Source organism: Chelonoidis abingdonii, chromosome 20, assembly GCF_003597395.2.
Source record: "Chelonoidis abingdonii isolate Lonesome George chromosome 20, CheloAbing_2.0, whole genome shotgun sequence".
Taxonomy (NCBI): Eukaryota; Metazoa; Chordata; order Testudines; family Testudinidae; genus Chelonoidis; species Chelonoidis abingdonii.
Genome location: NC_133788.1, coordinates 16269183 through 16289769, shown reverse-complemented (window position 1 = coordinate 16289769; position 20587 = coordinate 16269183). Strand labels below are relative to the sequence as shown.

General features: G+C 45.3%; 1 protein-coding gene across 8 annotated transcripts in view; it reads left to right on the top strand.

The window, feature by feature from the left end:
- Positions 1–20587, top strand: part of CUEDC1 (CUE domain containing 1) — a 123600-nt gene that overhangs the window by 92225 nt on the left and 10788 nt on the right. For all 8 annotated transcript variants that reach the window (XM_032779374.2, XM_075059551.1, XM_075059553.1 and 5 more), the window contains 4 exons: positions 6224–6351; positions 13530–13656; positions 15851–16034; positions 19422–19505. In XM_032779374.2, coding sequence (XP_032635265.1) covers positions 6224–6351; positions 13530–13656; positions 15851–16034; positions 19422–19505 — 523 coding nt within the window. The remainder of the gene's footprint in view (positions 1–6223; positions 6352–13529; positions 13657–15850; positions 16035–19421; positions 19506–20587) is intronic.

The following is a 20587-nucleotide window of genomic DNA, read 5'->3' as shown; positions in this document are numbered from 1 at the left end:
TATTAACTGAAGATACGAACAGATTTCAACACCGCTTGAGTTCTAGCTTTGTCTACTTTGTTTACCAGGGAACATGCGCCACCTGGAACTTTGTGCAAGCACACAGACGCATCTAGTGGCCTTCATATGTTTACTTGCAGTCATACTATCGTAACATATGATGAGGTACAGAAACTATGGCGAAGTAGTTTAAGAAGGAATTCTCTGGGTCTGTAGGAACTACAACCCTCGTATCAGAGTGGAAACTGTGCATGTAACTCTCACTCATTGGAATTACTGCAAACAAGTAACATTTTAAGGCATGTTGACTGGCAAAATGCAAAGGCATGTGTCTGATAACTTCAGTTGCACTTTCTGGTGGTGTAACCACTCTCTATTTTGAGAGTTTTGTTTCATAGGAACAAAAAGTAGGAAGAAAAGAACAGTGGATGGGTGGATAGGAAGAGTGAGAGCAGAGAGTTCTACTTGCAAAAGCTGATAAGGACAGACTGTGTGTCAGGCTTAGCAAAATGGGCAGCTGGAAACTCGCTTCAGATTTCAAGAGGCTTTTTGACTATTTATGGATTAAAAACAACGTGACAAGACAAGGATTTCTAAGAAGGGAATTGTGGCTTCCAATGTCAAGGCAATGGGACCTTGCAGGTGCTGGGGGTCTAATTTCTTCTAATTGGAGTCATGCAATCAGGAGAGAGCTGTATTGTTTGTGACTTGGGCCTAGATCCTTGTTAACCATATCATTCTGTGTGCTGTTGGCATCATGTGCACCATCCTCCTCCTTCCCTTCCTTATCCTGTCTCCAGTTGTTTTGTGCCTGTATTATGCATCAAGAAAGCAGTCTGTGTTCTCCAAATTGTCTACAGTTAAAAAGAAAATGTTCTGATTCTTGGTTTTTCCAGTGGCGATTCCACCGTCAGGTCATCTCAGACGTTGCCTCACACAGAAAAAATATCTAAGTAAAATAAATATCCCTGCCTTTCTTTCACAGTTACCCTTGGATCTTCCAGATGAAATCCATGGGGAAACCCTAGGTGGACTGTTTCCAGCAGGGGCCTCCAAAGCCAGAGGGCATGCGCACTTCAGTGAACAAGCTAGTAGCAACAGCCAAAGCCTGGGGGTACTTTTAAAAGTGCCCTTTCTGAGTGGATGTGCCCCTGAGGAGATTGTAGAGGATTACATACCTAAGATTTGCAGCTGGAGCTGCCACTGGTGCACATTGACCTCCCCCCTCCCAAAGAATTGCACAGACATCTAACATGATGTGTCATAGTGATATTTATAGCAAAGTAACATTGACAAGTGATTAAAGCAGGGGACTGGGAATTCATACTTAGCTCTGCTACTGACATCACTGTATGACCTTGGGCAAGTCATTTAGGCCCAGATATTTAAAGGTATTTAGGCATTTCTGTGCCCTGTGTTGAAACACCTAACTGATTAAGGAGTTTAAATCTCATTTTTCAAAAGGGATTTGGACACTTAGGAGCCAAAATCCCATTGACAGTCAATGGGCCTCTTACTTACCTACTTCACATAGAGAAGTTGGAAGACTCAATTAATGGTAGTTTGGCAACGTAATATCCTCTAATGTAAAGTGCAGATTGTTTATTAACAACAGTCCAGGACTCCTCATCATACCCACTGATATTACACTGCAATTTGCAGGTGAGCAAAGTTATATTTCTTTTTATAGCTAATTTTGTGGTTGAAATGAGGGCCTCTGAAAAGGAAAGTCTTCCACCCGTAGCCCTGTCCCAACAATAGTGCAAGCAGGCACTGTGCAGGCTCTTCTCCTACATACTTCAGCCAGTGCCCCTCAAATCGCGATCTGCAGCACCTCCTGCTATTCCCATCCTGGGTCCTGCATTGCTCAGTCAATGTATCTCAGTCCTGAGCGCCCGCCCTCCTCCCCATTTTATTCCAGTTGTGGGTGTTTCCTGAAGAGAACCATCCATCTCAAGAGTAAGAGATGTCAATGGTTAGTGTCTCATTTATCCTCAGACTCATTTCATATGTGATCTCAATCCATATTTCCACAGGGGAGAGGCTTTGTCAGTAACCCAGCTGCCTCATCTGTTAAGAAACTACCAAACTACAAGTATCAGAGGAGTAGCCGTGTTAGTCTGGATCTGTAAAAAGTGACAAAGAGTCCTGTGGCACCTTAAAGACTAACATTGGCGCATAAGCTTTTGTGGGTGAATGCCCACTTTGTCATGCGTGTGTCTGACGACGTGGGTATTCACCCATGAAAGCTTATGCTCCAATACGTCTGTTAGTCTTTAAGGTGCCACAGGACTCTTTACCAAACTACAGTAGCTCAGAAGAGTAAATACGTTTCTAAACCACAAGAGCCCAGTTCTGCTGACACAGGTGGTACTTCTCTTTGTGTAGAGTGTGACCCCTGCTCGTGAAGATAAGTCATCATTATGGAATTTTACGTAGGACTTGTCTGCACTTAAAACACTGCAGCAGCACAGCAGTAGTGCTTCAGTGAAGATGCTACATATGCTGATGGGAGGGCTTCTCTAGCTGGCATAGGTACTCCACCTCCCCAACAGGTGCTAGTGCTGTGTACATCAGGGGTTAGGATGATTTAAATGGATTCTCCACGTGTCATAAACAGATAGCTAAGGGTTAATGTTTCTTTTACCTGTAAAGGGTTAACAAAGGGAACCAAACACCTGACCAGAGGACCAATCAGGAAACCGGATTTTTCAAAGCTCAGGGAGGGAAGTTTTTGGTTGTGTGTTCTTTGTTCTGTTCTAGTGCTCTCTCGGCTCTGAGAGAGGATCTCTCTACCTTCAGGCTTTCTAATCCTCTGTTTCCAAGTTGTGAGTACAAAGGTAGAAAAACAATAGGCTTATATTGGTTTTTTTTTGGTATTTACATGTGTGTAGTTTGCTGGAATGTTTTAAATTGTATATCCTTTTGGATAAGGCTGTTTATTCATTTTTCTTTTAAGCAATTGACCCTATATATTGTCAACTTTGATACAGAGACCAGTTTTATGTCTTTTTCTTTCTTTTTATATGAAGCTTTCTTTTTAAAACCTGTTGGATTTTCTTTTCTAGTTGAGGCTCAGGGGGATAGGAATCTCTGTGCCAGGGAAAGACTGGGAGGGGGAAATCTCTTTGTGTCCGAGTTGCGAAGCTTACCTTTGCAGGGACTCTGACTGAGAGTGAAAGAAACTGGATCTCTCTGTTTTGCATTTCAAGGAATTGAAATAGGGTGATCGTCCGGGGCCATCCAGGGAGGGGAAGCCGGGGAGGAAATAAAGAGGAGACAAGGGGAGGGGGTTATTTCCCTTTGTTGAAGACTCAGGGCATCTGAGTCTTGGGGTCCCCCAGGGAAGGTTTTGGGGAGACCAGAGTGCGCCAGACACTGGAATCTGGCTGGTGGCAGCGCTATCAGATCTAAGCTGGTAATTAAGCTTGGAGGTTTCATGCTAGCATCTTATCTTCTGAACTCTAAGGTTCAGATCTGAGTAGGAAAGCTATGACACCACGCCCCTGAGTGATATAGTTATACCCACCTCATTTCCTAATGTAGACCAGGCCTTAGGGTATGTCTGCACTACAGCTGCTACAGCAGTAGCATGGTAGCTATACTGCTATAGCGTTGTAGTGTAGACACTACAGTGATGGAATGAGCTTTTCTTTTGCTATGGCAAACATACCCTTTTGAGAGACGGTTGTTAGGTCGATGGAAGTAGTCTTCTGTCAACCTAGCAGTGTCTATACTGGCGCTTGGGTTGGCTTAACTACATCTCTCAGGGATGTGAATTTTTCACACCCTTGAGCCATGTGGTTTGTTTGACCTAAGTTTTAGGCATAGAGGAGGCCTCACGTTCTGTAGCTTGCTCTGCAAAGGAGCACTAAATAAACTGATGCTCAAATAAATTTGTTAGTCTCTATGGTGCCACAAGTACTCCTGTTCTTTTTAAATGAACTGAGTCATTAGCGCCCAGTAACTGTTTAAGAGCTATTCCCAAGTGCATGTGAGTTGTCAAGGTATGCAGCGCACTGAGTTTTGTAAAGTAGGGGTACGTCTTCACTACCGGCCGTATCGGCAGGTAGCAATCAATTTCTTGGGGATCGATGTATCACGTCTCATCTAGACACGATATATTGATCCCCGAACGCTCTCCTGTCGACTCTGGAACTCCATCAATGCAAACGGCCGTAGCAGAGTCGACGGGGAGCCGCGGACGTCGATCCCGCACCGTGAGGACGGTAGGTAACTCGATCTAAGATGCTTCGACTTCAGCTACGCTATTCGCATAGCTGAAGTTGTGTATCTTAGATCTATTTCCCCTCCCCCCCCAGTGTAGACTAGCCCTAGGTCAGGCTATGGGTCAGTCTGGAGGTCAGTCAGTAAAATATACAAGAAGTTCAGAAGCAGGTTGCAGTTTGATTAGTGAGGCAGGCGCACATTTGAGTGCATGGTTCAATCAGTGAAATATGTGGCTAGATAAGTTTGTATTAAAAGGCACTTGAGGTCTGAACCAAAACCTCACTGAGTCAGAGGAAAGACTTCCTTTGACTTCAGCGAGCTTTTGATCAGGCCCTTCATGAAGTCTGTTCCTGGAGGGCATCGTGGGGATGGGGACCGAGATGCCTTAGTCTTCAGTGGCAGCTCATAAGTGATGTCACTGCTGGTGAGAGATGCAGAAAGCTAGAACAAAATTAAAGACACAGTCACCGGCAGGGCCAGCTTTAGGCCTATTCCACCAATTCCCCCGAATTGGGCCCCTCTCCTAAGAGGGCCCCGCGCCCGGTGAGAATCCCTTTCCTGGCTAGAGGCGCCTTTTTAATTTTTACTCAACTGGCGGCCCTCCGGGTCTTCGGCAGCACTTTGGCAGCGGGTCCTTCGTTCACTCCGGGTCTTCAGCGACACTTCAGCGGCGAGTCCTTCGGTTGTTCTGGGTCTTCGGTGGCACTTCGGCGGCAGGTTCTTCAGTGCTGCCGAAGACCTGGAGCGAGTAAAGGACTCGCCGCCAAAGACTCGGAGCACTGCCTGGTGAGTACAAGCCTCGTGTGTTTTTTTTACATGTTTTTTTTTTTTAAGTCATCCTTGCCGAGGCCCCGTAGAAACTGTTCGAATTGCGGCCCGCACTTCCTAGCTGGCCCTGGTCACCAGAAGCATCAACTTTTAGAGGAGATCAAAAAGCAGCCCCTTGCCTGGTCATGTTCCTCCCCCAAGAGATTACAGAGGAGCTGGGCACCTAACAGAGAAAAATAAGCCTGTGTTTAAAATCAGTTCAGAGCACTGCGGCCATCTTCGTGGGGTCTGTGTTCACAGTGCAGGACTGCACGTGCAGAGCAATGCAAAGGTGTGGAGAATGCACTTACCTCCACACCATTCAGGGTGTGAACTGCAGACTCTCCCTACGCTGTGAGGAGAGGGAGTTACAAGGGAGAGAGAGAAAGGCAACACTAGGAATGACTGCACTGTGCAGCGCTTCAGGCCACAGTCAGCAGCCTGCCAGGAGTTGCCATGCTAACTGCTTGATCCTGGGAGGTGCTCACTTTTGTGGTAGAAGTCAGAAGTTGCTGAGGGAGGGATTTATTTCCAAAATCACCGAAGTGTGCAAAGTTCATGTCTTTCTAAGTGAGGTGCTTTTGAGAATCCAATCCTGAGTGCTTAGCCCTTTCAAGATTGGGACCCTGATTTGTGCAGGAATAGTTGCACACTCTTAAAAACCAAAATGAAATGCACTCGGCCCTACCTGCTGGTGCTTGTATGGTATCTGCTTTGCTTGTTTAGTTTCACCAGTGATAAATACTGTAACTGATCAGCTGAGGCCCCTGAGTCCTGATGTCGTACTACAACTTGTGTAATGGGAGAGATGTTATCCCTGCCCCTTCCTGCAGGGATTAGAGATTGTGTATTTAGCTAGCCACTTTTCCACTAGGTGGTCAAGTTGTCTCTGATAACTAGAAGTTTCCCATCCACTGATTTATTACAATGTGCCTTAAAGGGACACTACTGGGTTTGGCAGCCCCACATTAGCTTGCTGTAAAGTATGTGATAGGCCTGATTCTGGTCCCATGTTGACATTACACCAGTGCAGCTCCATGGACATCTGTAGAGTTGCTCCTGATTTACACCTGTGTATGTGAGAGGAGAGGATTGGGCCTGCCTAGGCGTATCTTGCATTGTCCAAGCTCTCCTCTGCTGACCTGTGGCTGGTCTCTTATTCTCTCTCCTTCATTTATTTGTGTAGATTTTGGAGCGGACACTGGAACCGGACAGTTCGGATGAAGAACCTCCTCCTGTCTACTCGCCCCCTGCCTATGATATGCATGTCTTTGACCGGCAGTATCCACAAGCTCCATTGAGCCCCTCTCCCAGGTAAGAGCCACAGTGTGGAGTCCACCGCGCATGAGTCCACTGCCTCGCAGGAGATAGCCAGGAGCAGGCTTTTTCTGGGTTACCGTAATGGGGAGCCTCTAGTGTTGGAGTCACACTCTGAATCTCTGAAAGGACACTGTTGGGGTGGAGAAAGTGCATTTCAAGATGTTTATCTCACTGCCTGTAGTTTCCTTTTATAGACTGGAGTGGATTTGTTTCCTTAACAAAACGTTTTGTCTCCCACCCATATACGAGTGTGCTTGGGAATGCCAGCCTATGCATGTTGGCTTGCTGCTATGGGGTGGTTGGGAGGGCCGGGCCACATAGGCTGGCACAGTGCTGACCTTGAAATGGTAGTGAATCAAACCCACAGGATTAGGAACACCAGTTCATAAAAATGAAGCAAGCTAGTAAATAACAGAAACACCAGGCTGCTTTCGTTTGGGGCTAGTGATGATGTTGTGTACACTTGCCTTGTGGAGGAGGCTCTGATAACTAAGAGAAGTGCGAAGCACTAGCGATGGGGATTCTGACAGCTCCAGGAATCTCGCCTCCTCAGTGGGGATGTTTACGACAGGAGAGCAAAGATTGGAACCATTTGTCTTTGAGTCTGATCTTTGCAGGAAGGGCAGGATGGGTCTGGATCTAAACCGCACCAGACAGAAAATCAAAACGTGGATGAGCAAAGTTTAGTGCAATTGCAGCACAAAATTTTTCACCCTTCCTGTAGTCACAGTAGGTTTTGATGGAATGTTCCGCCAGAAGGGGTGAAACTGTCCTGCAGCCTACTCCCTCAGGATAGAAAGCTTGGCATGAATGGAAAAGAACCATCTTTTCGCCTGTATTGCTAATTAGATGGGATTGCACACGATTCAATACACTGTCCTTGCTGCTGTCTGCCATATATTATATTTCACCATGTTGCTTTGGCCAGAGGTCGAGTGTTTTTGACAGGCAGATGCGCCAGATACATTCTGAGGCTGCACAAATGGTGCTTCCCACTGCGTTTTGGCTGGCCTCTTGTGAGGTGGGCTGATGAGAGTTAATTAAGATTGGGTGAGATAAAGCCAGAGGGGATGAATGAAGATCACAGTTGTGTGAAAATGTCTGCAAAGCTCTAGAAACCCAACAGCTGAAAGGCCCAGAAAATAACTCATGGATTGAATGGAATGTCAAAAATTAGCTAAAAGAGGTGAGCTGTTGTTTCATCTAAACAACAGCAGGTGGTTTCTCTCATTAAGCCTATTGCTGTTCATCACTGAAAACAAAGAGATTTTATAGTCAGAAAATCTAGAGTAACAGAGATGGTGGGTATAGAAATAGCACATATGTCTTTAAATGTAGACAGCCCACTTCATTCCTCAGGCCAGACTTCATTCATTGTTCAATATGTCCTAGCAATCAGTTGTCACATACTCAGGAGTAAAATTTGACCATAACCTGACATGCCGCGCTCCCTGGGAACACCCGAAAATTAAGATCTCTTCCTATATTGCTTGGATGCAAAAACAATCGGGAACCTCCTGGGGAGCAGAGCCTTTGGTCCTTCATACATCTGCCTCTGGTGTTTGTTCCAACTGAAAACTGCTCTATGGCCTGGAGCGAAGCTGCTACGCTTAGGTTGTCTACATGGAACTGAATTTGGCCACTTGGATTATTAGTGGCTGCTTGAATTATACTCCAGTCTGTGTTAGTGCACGTTGTTCTGACAGACCTTCGACAAGATGCCATGACCGTCAAGTCTGCCAGGAGAGCTGTGACAAGTGAAAATCAACCTATTACATTTCTGGGTAACTGATGCCCCATTTTAAAACAGGAAACAACTTGCAGCGCCAACCCTAAGTTCTGCTTACATTCAGGGGAGGAATCCCACTCCTGCAGATTGGTGTGCAAGACAGTGGCTGATCTCTTGACACTCACTGCTGGAGAGGAATACACACGTGGTAAAGGACCAGTAGGATAGTCAGCACCACAAGGCAACTGAAAACTAGGATCTTACAGAGTGGAAGCACCGGTGGGGGAGAGAGTCTAACACACTGAGTAAATTCAGGAGTCCATCGCTGCACCTGCCTCTTTGTCCGCTTAATCGTAGATCCTGGACCAACCTCAACAGAGGGTACGCTTTGGCTCATCCAGAGTAGCCGCAACCATAGCCAGGCATGCATTTCCTCCATGAGCTGTGACTGTGGAGCAGCTTTGCAGACAGTAACTCATGTAGTGGAAGTGTGCCCAACCCAACATCTGAAGGGTGGTTTACCCTTTGCCTCCTGTGATACAGAGGCTATGCTTTGCTTACGATCCTGGACTGAGCTCTGTTTTCTGCATATGAGAGGAGGAGGAGCAATCACTAAATTGTACTGTTGATTAGACGAGCTTATAATGAACTGGCCAGTAGGTATGTTCAAGTTGTAATAGTTGTCCACTGACGTAGTAGATACGGTGGAATCGAAAGTGCTAAATGGTGTAATGAGCCCTATACTGCTGAGAGGTCACTGAGATTCTCCTTTAGCTTGGCTGGAAGAGGCTTGGACTTCAGGGGCAAGAAGATCCACATTTTATCCTCCTTGTTGCTGTGATGTTCTGAGTGGCCACGGGATGTGTATCACTGTGACAACTGGGGAGTTCCAGCTGGTCCGGGATTTGATACATTTTCATAGACCATAAGGCCAGAAGAGACCACTAGATCATCTGAATATCACAGGCCATTAAACTTCATATATTTACCCCTGCATTGAGCCCAGTAACTTTGCTTGGCTAAAGCCTGTCTTCCAAAAGGCATCCAGACAATCTGAAGACTCAGTCCACCAGTTCCCTTGGTAGTTTGTTCAAACTTACTGCTAAAAGTGCCTGTTTTCTAACTGAAATTTGTCTGGCTTTCACTTCCAGCCATTGTTTCTTATTCTGCCTTTCTGATCAGATGAAAAAGCCCTTTTGTAGCTAGTATTTCTCCCTGTGAAAGCACTTAGAAAAGACACCATAAATGTAATATATATTTATCTCTAGTTTGCCTTATTGTGTGATATACTAACAGGCTATCTAGTTTTCCCCATAAAGCATAATACTGGTGTGTGTGTGTGTGTAGTAGAGATGATCAAATAGCTTATCAGTGCAACCACACACCTGTTGGCTATATACTGTAACTCTGAAATCGCCTTTTTGGGATACCAGTGGCTGTCCTCCTGGGGTTTCACACAGAGGTGCCAACACATTACTGACCTGAGGGTAGCCTTTGCAATTGGCAAAAAGCCCAAGGGCTGCTGCGGCTGGTTTGTACAAAATGGATTTATCCAGCTAGCTCATCTTTCATTGTGAAGGTGGCATGGGGCATGCTGGTTTTGAACCAGCATTGTGTGCTGGGATCTGTAGTTGGGTTGGTCCGTCTCTGCTGGTTCCATAAAATCTGCAGCTGCTGAGGAGGCTGGCTTAGGAGGAGCAGGCTCCCCTAGAGGGTGTGGCTGTGGAGGGTCAAGTGATGCAATTCACTGATGTAGAATTGTCCTGGGGGTGAAGGGAGAAATATGCTCTCCCTGTTCCTTTAATCAAACCCAAACACTACTTGATTCTTCTCAGGCTGATTCCTGCTGTCCCTCCAGTGCCTCTGCAGGATGGGTACAGTCAGAATTTGAAAGGGGAGTTCCAAAGTGGGAGTTGCCTGGGAAGGGCTTTTATTTGTTTTCTTCCCTTTGTGTAACTAGTAATGAAGACATTAACAGTCACACGCAGTCATCATCACCTCCTGCCACCTCTGCTGACTTTTATGCTTCACTGCAAGCCCTGACAATAAAATCCACAGCTCCTGAGCTCTTAGGCCACGTCTATACGACGCGCCATATCGGCGCATTACAATCGATTGCTCGGGGATCGATATATCGCGTCTCATCTAGACGCGATATATCGATCCCTGAGCGCGCTTACATCGATTCCGGAACTCCACCAAAACCAACGGAGTTCCGGAATCGACATGGCGAGCCGCGCACATCAATCCCGCGCAGTGAAGATGGGTGAGTAGATCGATTTTAGATAATCGATTTCAGCTACGCTATTCTCGTAGCTGAAATTGCGTATCTAAAATCGATTTTCGCGCGTCGTGTAGACCTGGCCTTAGAGAAAGCAATAAGTTCTTTCTACGTCAGCCTGAAATCTGCCAGAGTGGAGTTCCTCACCTCCCACCTTCCTCCTCATCTCTTCTGCCCCCTGCCAGCTTTGTGCCTTCTTTCAAGCTGCCCTGTACTCCCCTCAATTAACGTACACCAGACCCCCGCTGCCCCTCCAGCTTCAAACAGCTCCTGGAAGCCTGATAACTAAGAGCATCCGGACTCCGCTCTGCATTTGTTCTCAGTGTTTTGCCTTCCTCCCAGTGCCTGTGGGTTGTTAGCTCTTCAGGACAAGGATTCAGTTCTTTGAGCAGTGCATCTTGCTTTGTGTAAAGCACCTCATATGCTGACTTTGACAGATAAATAACTTCTCCTGGGAGGCTGTTAATTGGGGAAATTCTTGACACAGAGCCCAAGCCTGTCCCACATGTGGGGAGATTTGGAGTTTGGGGGAGGAGGGGAGGAGACGAACATCCCAGAAGAAACTCTCTCCTCCAGAAAATGCAAAATAAAAGAAGCCAATATCAAACTCCCAGAAATGCAGGCAGCACCACTCTAGCAGTGGGTTCAATTAGGCTGTGGAATAGCCTCCCCAAGTAAATGGGGCCCAGTGCTCAGGGAGTCTAAAACTAAGCATTAGGAAAGATGCAATCGGGGGACAGTCCTGGTTGTGGGAGACCTAATGGGTCTCTTTTGTGTCTGTGTTCTGTGATTCTGGGGAATGCTCTGGCAAATAGCCCCATCAGAACTCCAAAAAGAATTGCCCAGTGCATATGAAAGTATTGAGAGACTGATACGCAAGAAATGACTGAGCAGGAAGGTCCCATGTCACATTATCTGAGTGTACATACAGGGGAAAATAGGAGAAACGGTGAGCAAGGCACGGCCCGTGCACCCAGTGTGATAAAGGGCTGAGGATACAGGCCACCCATGTATGCAGACTGCCTGCTGTGATCGGTTAGATCACAGAAACCCCCTTGGAACTGCCATCTGATGTGATGAGACTACCTCTGAGCCCGTTTTTCCTGACAGGAAACCATGCCTTGTTTGAGCCAGACATGCTTGCCTGCTGCAAACGCAGACCCACGGGTCTGAACAATGTCCCCCAAAAGCTGCAGACTTACTTGAAAACATCTTAAGAAGAGTTCCTGTCTCCAACACCCAGATGCCTAGTTCGTAATGGGATCCAAACCCCAAATAACTCCTTTTTACCCCATCTAAAGCTTATACAGGATAAACTCATAAATTGTTCACCCTCTATAACACTGATTAAAGAGGTATGCACAGCTGTTTGTCCCCCTCCCGGTATTAATACATACTCTGGGTTAATTAATAAGTAAAAAGTGATTTTGTTAAATACAAAAAGTAGGATTTAGGTGGTTCCAAGTAATAACAGACAGAACAAAGTGAATTTCCAAGCAAAATAAAACATGCAAGTCTTAACCTAATACAGTAAGAAAGTGATTACAGATAAAATCTCACCCTCAGATGTTTCAAGAAGCTTCTATCACATACTGGATGCCTGCCTAGTCTGAGCACAATCCTTTCCCCTGGTACAGCCCTTGTTCCAGCTCAGATGGTAGCTAGGGAATTTCTCATGATTGCAGCCCCCTTTGTTCTATTCCACTTCCTTATATATGTTTTGCACAAGGCAGGAATCCTTTGTCCCTCTCTGGGTTCCCACCCCTCCTTCTAAATGGAAAAGCACCAGGTTAAAGATGGGTTCCAGTTCAGGTGACATGATCACATGTCACTCTAAGACTCCAAGCCCTCATTCCTCCCAGCGTGACTCACAGGAAGGCCTGCAAGCAAACAGAACCATCCACAGTCAAGTCAATTGTCCTGGTTGATGGGAGCCATCAAGATTCCAAACCACCATTAATGGCCCACACTTTGCATAACTACAATAAGACCTCAGAGTTATTTTTCATATATTTAGTTTCAGATGCAAGAGTGATTCATTTATACAAATAGGATGACCACACTCAGTAGATTATAAGCTTTGTAAGAGACCTTTTGCATGAAGCATATTCCAGTTATATTATGTTCACACTCATTAGCATATTTTCATAAAATCATATAGAGCGCAATGTCACACCTGCCATCCACATACATCACTGATAGTGATGCCTAGGGTGCTGTCAATTCGCATTCATAGGTTCCATTTACAGCCTGCGTTCTTCACCCATTGCCGAAGCAGACAAATTTGACATGCAAAAGAGTCTGCTGCAACTTCCAGCCTTACAAAACAATTCAGTGGTAGGTTTAGCGCAGAGCAGGTCAAAGGATTTCTTGGTTAGTGATGTGCCTTCTGCTCTGTAGTGGCCATTACAACACTGCAGGGGTCACTTCCATTTGGCTCTTGAACTTCACCCTCTGGCCAAATCTAACCGTCAGCAGTTACCCCACAGGGGCTTGTTTTTTCATTCTCTTTCAACGGGACTGAAACAGACAAAACTTCACTTCATGTTATCCTTAAAGGTTGCCACACCCAATCACTTGGCTTATCAAGTCTTGTGTCCTGCCTCAGCTCTGGCCCTATGCCTGAGGGTTTTAAGGAAGCAAACATGGTCCTTCTCTTCTCTTCCTCTCTGCCCCGCCCCCCGCAAAAGAACACTCCCAGGCAATTATACAATGCTGCACTTTGTGGGGTTGAGTGGGTGTGATTTACATAGTTAAGGCATAACCCTCTCAGTGTTGCCAACTCTCACAGTATTTGGTGATTTTCTTAAACCCTAGCTCCTCGTGTCATTATCTGAGAATCCTGAGTAACAAAACAAAGTGTAAATGTCCAGCAGAGGAAAGCTTGAAAACGTAATGACACCAAAAGGTTCAAAAACTCAACGGCAAATAAAAAGAACCCAAAATTAGTTACTTTAAAATTATTTTTAAGTCAAGCTTGTGATTCTGGGGGGAAAGGGGATGATGGTTGAACTGATTGTTTTGAATTCTTGACGTGGTCCCTCAATTCCTAGTCAAGTCAGTGAGAATCGAGGGTACTCACACCTTGAGGAGCAGAGTGAGCCAGAATGCTGAAATGATTGCTTTCTCATCTCGGTGTCTTTTTTTTCCCATGGCCTACAGGATTGATGTATCCAATTCCAGTGGTCCTCAGGTGCACAGACGGTACAGGAACTGGAATCCACCATTGCTAGGGAACCTTCCTGATGATTTCCTTCGCATCTTACCCCAGCAGATGAACAGTGTGCAGGTGGGAGGAGAATATGTTCAACTGTATAGCACCTAGACTCCTTATGGTGACAAGTTCAAATCCTAGCAGGACTGGTTCTGTCCTTCATCTTTCTGAAGTAGATTCACTGAGCAGTTCATAGATTACCATGAAGGGGCATTTCCAGTGAAAACCTATTGATGCTGTGAGGTTAAATTCATCCCAAAATTTAAGATGTGCCAAAATCAAGTTTTTTACAAACCTGTAGAAATATCAGAACTTAAAATTCAGCTATCTGCCTTCTCCTATAGGGTTTACAACCCTAACTTTTCAGCAGGTGTGGCCTTTTAAGTATAGACAAGCCCTCTGGCTTCCAAGATGCATCATGGCAGTTTTCACAGGAGTACGCATTCCATGGGTGTCCCTGGCCAAAATTTCCCTTGTCCCCCTCTATTATACAATATGTTGCAGACTGGCTGGCTGCTGCCCTCCCACCCCAGAGGTAAGCTTCATTTTAATGGTGCCATATAAATTAGGGTTTGTGAACTGCCTTTGGACTTGAGCATCAATACTTCCATAGCATGGTCCTAAAACTCTATAGCTGGGCATCTCACAGTGTATCAATTTATGCATCTTGACAGAGCTGCAACAGGGAGCTGTCTCCTTCAAGAAGCAAGAATGACCACTGAGCTCTAACTACTCTCAGACCTAAATGAAAAGCTTATTTCTTCCACTTAACTTTCCCACAGTTTTTTCTCTGCCCACCCAACTCCCATGTATATAAACAAGCAAACCCATACTTTAAGATGTCTCTCCTATAGGCTAGGAAAGGCGAGGTAGAAAATGCAATGAAGGGGGCTAAATTATAAGTACCCAGTTAGACAGCTGGATTCTTTCCTTCCCTTTTGGCTCTGAAGGCACTTCTGCCACAGTTTCATAAATTATTGCCCTGGAGCTTCATCTTCTCAGGCTATATTACCTTTCTGGGACTAGAAAGCTGCCTGTTCACTGGGCTCTGTGGGAAGAGAGGTCCTGGTGCCTTTTTCCTTCCTCAGGAATTGTAAGCTATTGTTTTATATGGCCCTCTTAGAGCAGATACAAATCAGATAAATATGGTAGGCAAGGTGAGATTGCTACTGGATGGAATGTTTCTCCTCCTTCCTATTCTGTATGCACAGATACATGCACGAGCAGGGAAATGAGATATAGAGGATGTTAGGATTTGTCTCAGATAGTGGAATTTGTCAGATGGTAAATTGCATTTTCAGCCGTTAGGGAAAATAAAAGCTGTGCCACTTCAGCTTCCCTCAGCGAGAGGCTTTGCACTTCTCCCCATGTCAAAGCCAGGTCCAGCCCTGGTTTGATATTGATTTAGCCATCAGAAGAATGCTGATGATTAATTCTTGTATTTAAAGTGAGGCTCTGACTATAAAAGTGGTTTCATGGGATTCCATGTTCATTGTGACTTTCTGATTTCCAGATTAGATGTTCCCAGATTCCAAGTTAAAAAGAAAAACGGCAAACTTTTTCTCTTCAATAGCTAGCCCTGCTGACTCAGCCTGAGATCTGAGAGTCAAGTTGTGTACTTTCCTTTTCACACATCACTAGCAATAACGCCAGGCCAAACTAACCTCTCATTGACTCCCATAGTGTAACCTGATTGCCTTCAGTAAATTTGCACATGTGTAATTGATTGGAACTTGGTAAATACTTCTACTGATGATGCTCAAAGAGGAAGAGAATCTAGCTCACTATCCCACAGCTGAGTTGGCTCCGCTGGGCTGGTTGAAAAATACAGCCAAGGAAAAATGTATGCACCATATAGTCAGCATATCTGCTGCTGATTTTGCTTGGTAGCAAACATGCTGGGGAAGAGAGTGCTTTTTTCACAGTTGCTTTTCCCAGTAGAGATTTTCACTTTAACCAAGATCAAAGTTGAAGCTCTTTGGTAAGGCTGAATTACAGAAGGGAGTACAGCCTGCTTTTGTCCAAACTGTGCTGATTCTGTTTTAGATGGGGACCTTTAATCTTCAATATTGATATTACAACACCTTTCACAAGAGTTAAAACCTTGATTCAGCAAAGCACTTGTGCTTCAGTGTCATTGAAGTCATTGGGACTTAAACACATGCTCAGTGCATTGTTGAATCCTGGCTTACAGTCACACATACTGGTTACTGTAATGAGCTGCTCAGGGCCTTCATTGACTCTTCCTTTATGTCACATGCTTGTCCAGAGTTCACAAAGTTGCCATCAGACTGTGCCGGGCGAGGGCAGCCAGAGATCCCAGGGCTCGTTGGACCAAGAGAGGAAGTGGAAACAGTACCTGGAAGATGAGCGAATTGCGCTCTTCTTACAGAACGAAGAGTTCATGAAGGAGCTCCAGAGGAACCGGGATTTTCTCCTGGCCCTTGAGAGAGGTGATAAGCCATTTCAGAGACTTCTGTGTATGCTTTTCATATGCTTGAATTCCTCCTTTGCTGCAACTTCCAGCCCTTGGGGCTCATTTTCCATTGCCCTACACCTTGTGTCATCATTTATACCAATAAAAAATGAGTGAAAAAAGCAACGACATCACAATGGCAACATTTCCCACCCATGTTGCACTTATGCTGCATTGGTGTAAATAACCTGAGTGTGCAGTGCTATGGAGACTCAGACCCATTGGAAGCTGATGGCAGGGGCGCTTTCTGTTCCTGCTAGCCTGGTTTAGGAGTCTTGCTCAGAGGTTTCTTAACTCTGCAAAGTCTTTCCATCTTCCCCACCAATTAATACCCCTTTTATGACCATCAGACCTACAGAAGCATTGAGTGAAATCCTGGCAAAACTCCCCCTGACTTCAGTGAGGCCACGAATTTCATCTTTTGTCCTCTGATCCCTCCTCCCACTTCTTCCGAAAGACCTCGACAAAACACTCCATCAGCTGTGATTGGTCTCCAAAGGTTGGGCTTTATCATTACATCCTTGTCCCCCCTCCCCGATATTGCTGTTTTGATTATTTCCCTTTTAACCGTCTCTGCCTACAAAAAGGATAATTCTACTAGGGTTTGGTATATGATCACCTTAGTCTTTTAGCATTGTAACCTCTGTCACTGTTAAATACTGCTGGGTTTCCCAGAACTTCTCACCACCTTCTGTCTGGCGTCTCTTGCTAGCTGTTCTCAGCAGCTTTTCTGATGACACTATTAGGAGAAGTTCAGTGGTTTTGGTGACTTGAGGTCTCTCGAATTACTAGCCAGCGCCCCTTGCCAGTTCCTCTCTGCTCTGTCCCTTTAATTCTGAACACACAGGCTAATATATTCCTATCTGGCTCATCTCACCAGTCATGGTATTTGTCACTCACAGATCTCACTCTTGATTTGGGAAAGCTCATCCTAATGCCTTAATTTAAATTCTCAGCCTCCTGTCCATCCGAGCCAGAAAATCAGCTGCTCACTTAAGATTTTCATTTTCTCTCCTTTGCCATGGTAAGACGAGCATTTTCCAGCCTGCCTCTCTAATCTCTGTCATTAAAACATGGGTGGTGCATGAAGCTTAGGTGAACAAATAGAAACCACAAAATACAACACAAGGGCCATTTCATTCATTGTGCATCTTAGACTGCCTTGCCTACAGCTCCACCTTGAATCCATCTCCCCCAGGCCTGCTCCAATGTTCTGCACCTCTGAGCAGCTCTGGACAGACAGCATTCTTTGTTTTCAAAAAGCAGTTTAGCAGAAATGTTTCCATCTTTCCGTGAATATCTGGGATTGCCCCTCATTGTTACACTAGCCTTATGTGTTGGATTGCCACTGTCACCTCTTCTGAGATGTTTCAAATGGTGCCTTATACTACTGACTGAATACATATATAGTGAATACATGTTCAGTGTATATAACATAAGTGGAGAGAGGTGCACATGCTGAGTTAACTTGGCTGCTAGTCCCTCAGGCCTTACCTTGCCTGACTTTACGATTGAACTGAATGTTGCAGTTGCATAGCTTTCTATACAAAATAGATGTGTGTGTGTGTGCATGCACACACACTGTCCAACAGGTCTACCAAGCCTTTGAAATACTCTTGCTGGAGCAGTGTTCTTCAAGTGAGACTACAGCTCAGTAGGTTTTGCACCTCTCAAAGATTTTCACACCCACTGTGCTCTCGCTGTCTGATCCTTTCAGAGGAACAGTTGTAAAGGAAATGGGATTGCACTTGTTGCTTGACTGCCTTGTATGTTGGTTTTGAAGGGGGTCTGAGCTTATACTCTTGGGATTGGGATGTGGAGGCACAGAGTTACCACCAATTAGCTTTATGCTTTACTTCTGCAAAGTGCTAGCATTCAGAGCCTGCGGCGGTGTTGGGGGCACAGTTCACTTCCTGTCTTGATTCCTCAAGCATTATGTAGCCTCACTTTTCCTCTGAGGCAGAGGGACACAGTGGAGAGAGCACGTGCTATCCAGCACAGCAAAAAGACTGTTTGGAAAGCACTTGCCCAGTTTTCTTATGCTATCACTTACTGCCAGCTGGGATCCTGCTCCTCGACAGAACAGCAGACAGCACTTCAGACCGCATTTGCTCACTTCGCTGACAGATGGAACCCAGAACAAAGCAAACCAGGCTGGGACTGCAAACTCAGAGCAGGCAGCATTGAGGTCTAGCTTAACTGCACTGCTTCAAAACAAAGCTGCACATTTGGGATCCAGATCTCAAATGCCCCCATAGTTTCAGATTAAGAAAGGGCCTTCAGCCCCAGGGTCTTTATTCAGCCTCACTATAAAGAGAGGTGCCTATCTGCAAAATCTGACCCTGGACCTCGATTTAAACATACCCAGCATTAGAAGACGTGTTGATCTGGAGTTGTGATTTGTCTTTAAATCCATATTTTCAGAAGCATGAATATCCTCTTCTGACGCCATCAGAGATGCATGTAGTTAACAGACACGAAGATTATTACCCATTTGTTTTTAATCTTTTCCTGACAAGAGTTGTCAGCTTTTGAAAGTAAAACCATACAAGCCAATTTCTTTAAGTGTATTTCGTTGTGCTGGTGACATACCAGGTTTCTGAAAATGCTCTCACAAATCATACATCATTAAGTCCAGTCACAATATATGGCAATTAATTTCAGCTCACACTATACTTTGGGCCTGATTGTCCAGAGTGCTGATCACCTGCAAGTTCCTATTGACCTCAGATGGAGTCAGAGGTACTCAGCATTTCTGACAATCAGGATGCTCTTAATTGGGTGCCTACATGTGGATTTAGATGTCTGCCATTTAGAAACCTAAGTCTGAGCATTTGTTGCCTGAGTTGATTATATTAGCATGGTCACATTTTGTGCTATTTCATTTTCATTCAAAAACTCAGCCTCTGGGTGAAGCAAATGCTTGCTTAGTGATTTGGATTCAACTGAGCCAGCCAGCCCAAATGACTTCCTGTTTTTAACAATGCTATTGGTGGATCTCAGTCCCAACTCCCAGCTATCCAGCCCCACAGTGTGGTCCCTGTAGGGATCAGGCACACTGACAGAACCGTGTGGGGAAGCTGGCCCTACTGCCTTCCAGGCTTACCTAGCCTGTGGATGGAGGACTTAAGCCTTCTGGGCTGTCAGTTCTGCCCCTTTCATAAACCATAAAAACAAATTTAAGATTAAGAAAAAAAAATTCCCCTGCTCCTGCCCCAGACTCCCTTCCTCATTCCAGACCTTGTTACACTGAAGCTGTAAAACACCCTTGGCAGTGAGTGCAATGTAATGCCTGGCTAGGTTGAGGAGAATGGAATAAATGATTCAGGGTTCCAGGGCTTACTGAATGTTTTTTATTTTTCAGATCGACTGAAGTATGAGTCAAAAAAATCCAAGTCGACCAGTGTTGCCGTCAGTAATGATTTCAACTTTTCTTCTATACAACCAGGTAATTTACAAGCCGTGCATCAGCATATGATCACAGAGATCTCCTGGCAGCTGCTCTCATATTTCTAAGGCTTCTGCCATTGTGTTATCTGCAGAGGGCCATGCCGCGGGTAGGTCTTCGCTGAGGAAAAAAAAAAGTGTGTTCTAACCCAAATTAGCCAGCTTGGGTTAAAATAGCAGTAAAGACATGCCAGCTTGGGTAGCAGCTCAAGTTCAGCCCCAGGCTGCTTCAGTTTGAAGTCGAGCTGCTAACCCAAGTTAAAAGCTAAGCTGCCGTATCTTGACTGCTGTTTTAACCAGAGGGAAGAACACACCTTTTTTGCAGTGGAGACATACCTTGTGACGTGAATGGCAGAGGGTGAAAACCTTCCTTTTAGTGGCTATTGGCACCAAGCCCTTTTTCCTCTCCAGAATGCCTTAGGAAAGGCTGGAAAGGAATTCTCCCCGTGGAGGTATTGGCAGGGATGTTGCAGGAGACTTCTGATGACTGTAAAAATAGTGTGATGTGAGTAGAAGTTATGGGGGAGATTTTCAGAGGCACAAAAGGAAGTTGGGACAGCCAGTGGGGGTTGAGCCCCAACTCTTGTCTCTGCTTGGAAAATCTTCCCCTTAAGTTTCCTGTCCTGCAGCAGAGAATTTCTGTTTTATCTGAGTTGCCTGAGCTGCTGGGAATGGGCAAAATGACCCAGAAAAGGGTGGCACACTTTTGCTAGCCTCTTTGTACTTCCCTCTGCCTACATGACGCTGTATTAATAGCGCCTGCGCTGTCACAATCCCTCAGCACTTACAAAGCTTAGGTTCCAGTCAGGCTGCAATAAGGACAATGCCGTTTTCTACTCCGCTCTCTCTTCTGTCCTAGGTCTAGAGTCCAGCACATGCCTTGAGCTTTGATCAAATGAAACTTGGAAACCATCATTGCTTCTACAATGGCCCAGGGCTAAAAGAGCCCTCATCATTCCCCATCTTAGTCCTTTTCTCTCTTGCCACGCATGGCTGTGTAGATTTTGCTGGGGAGTGGAGGTAGAATGAAGAGAACTCTGATCTAGTTCCCAAGTATAACAAAACATCCCTTTGTCTAGCCCA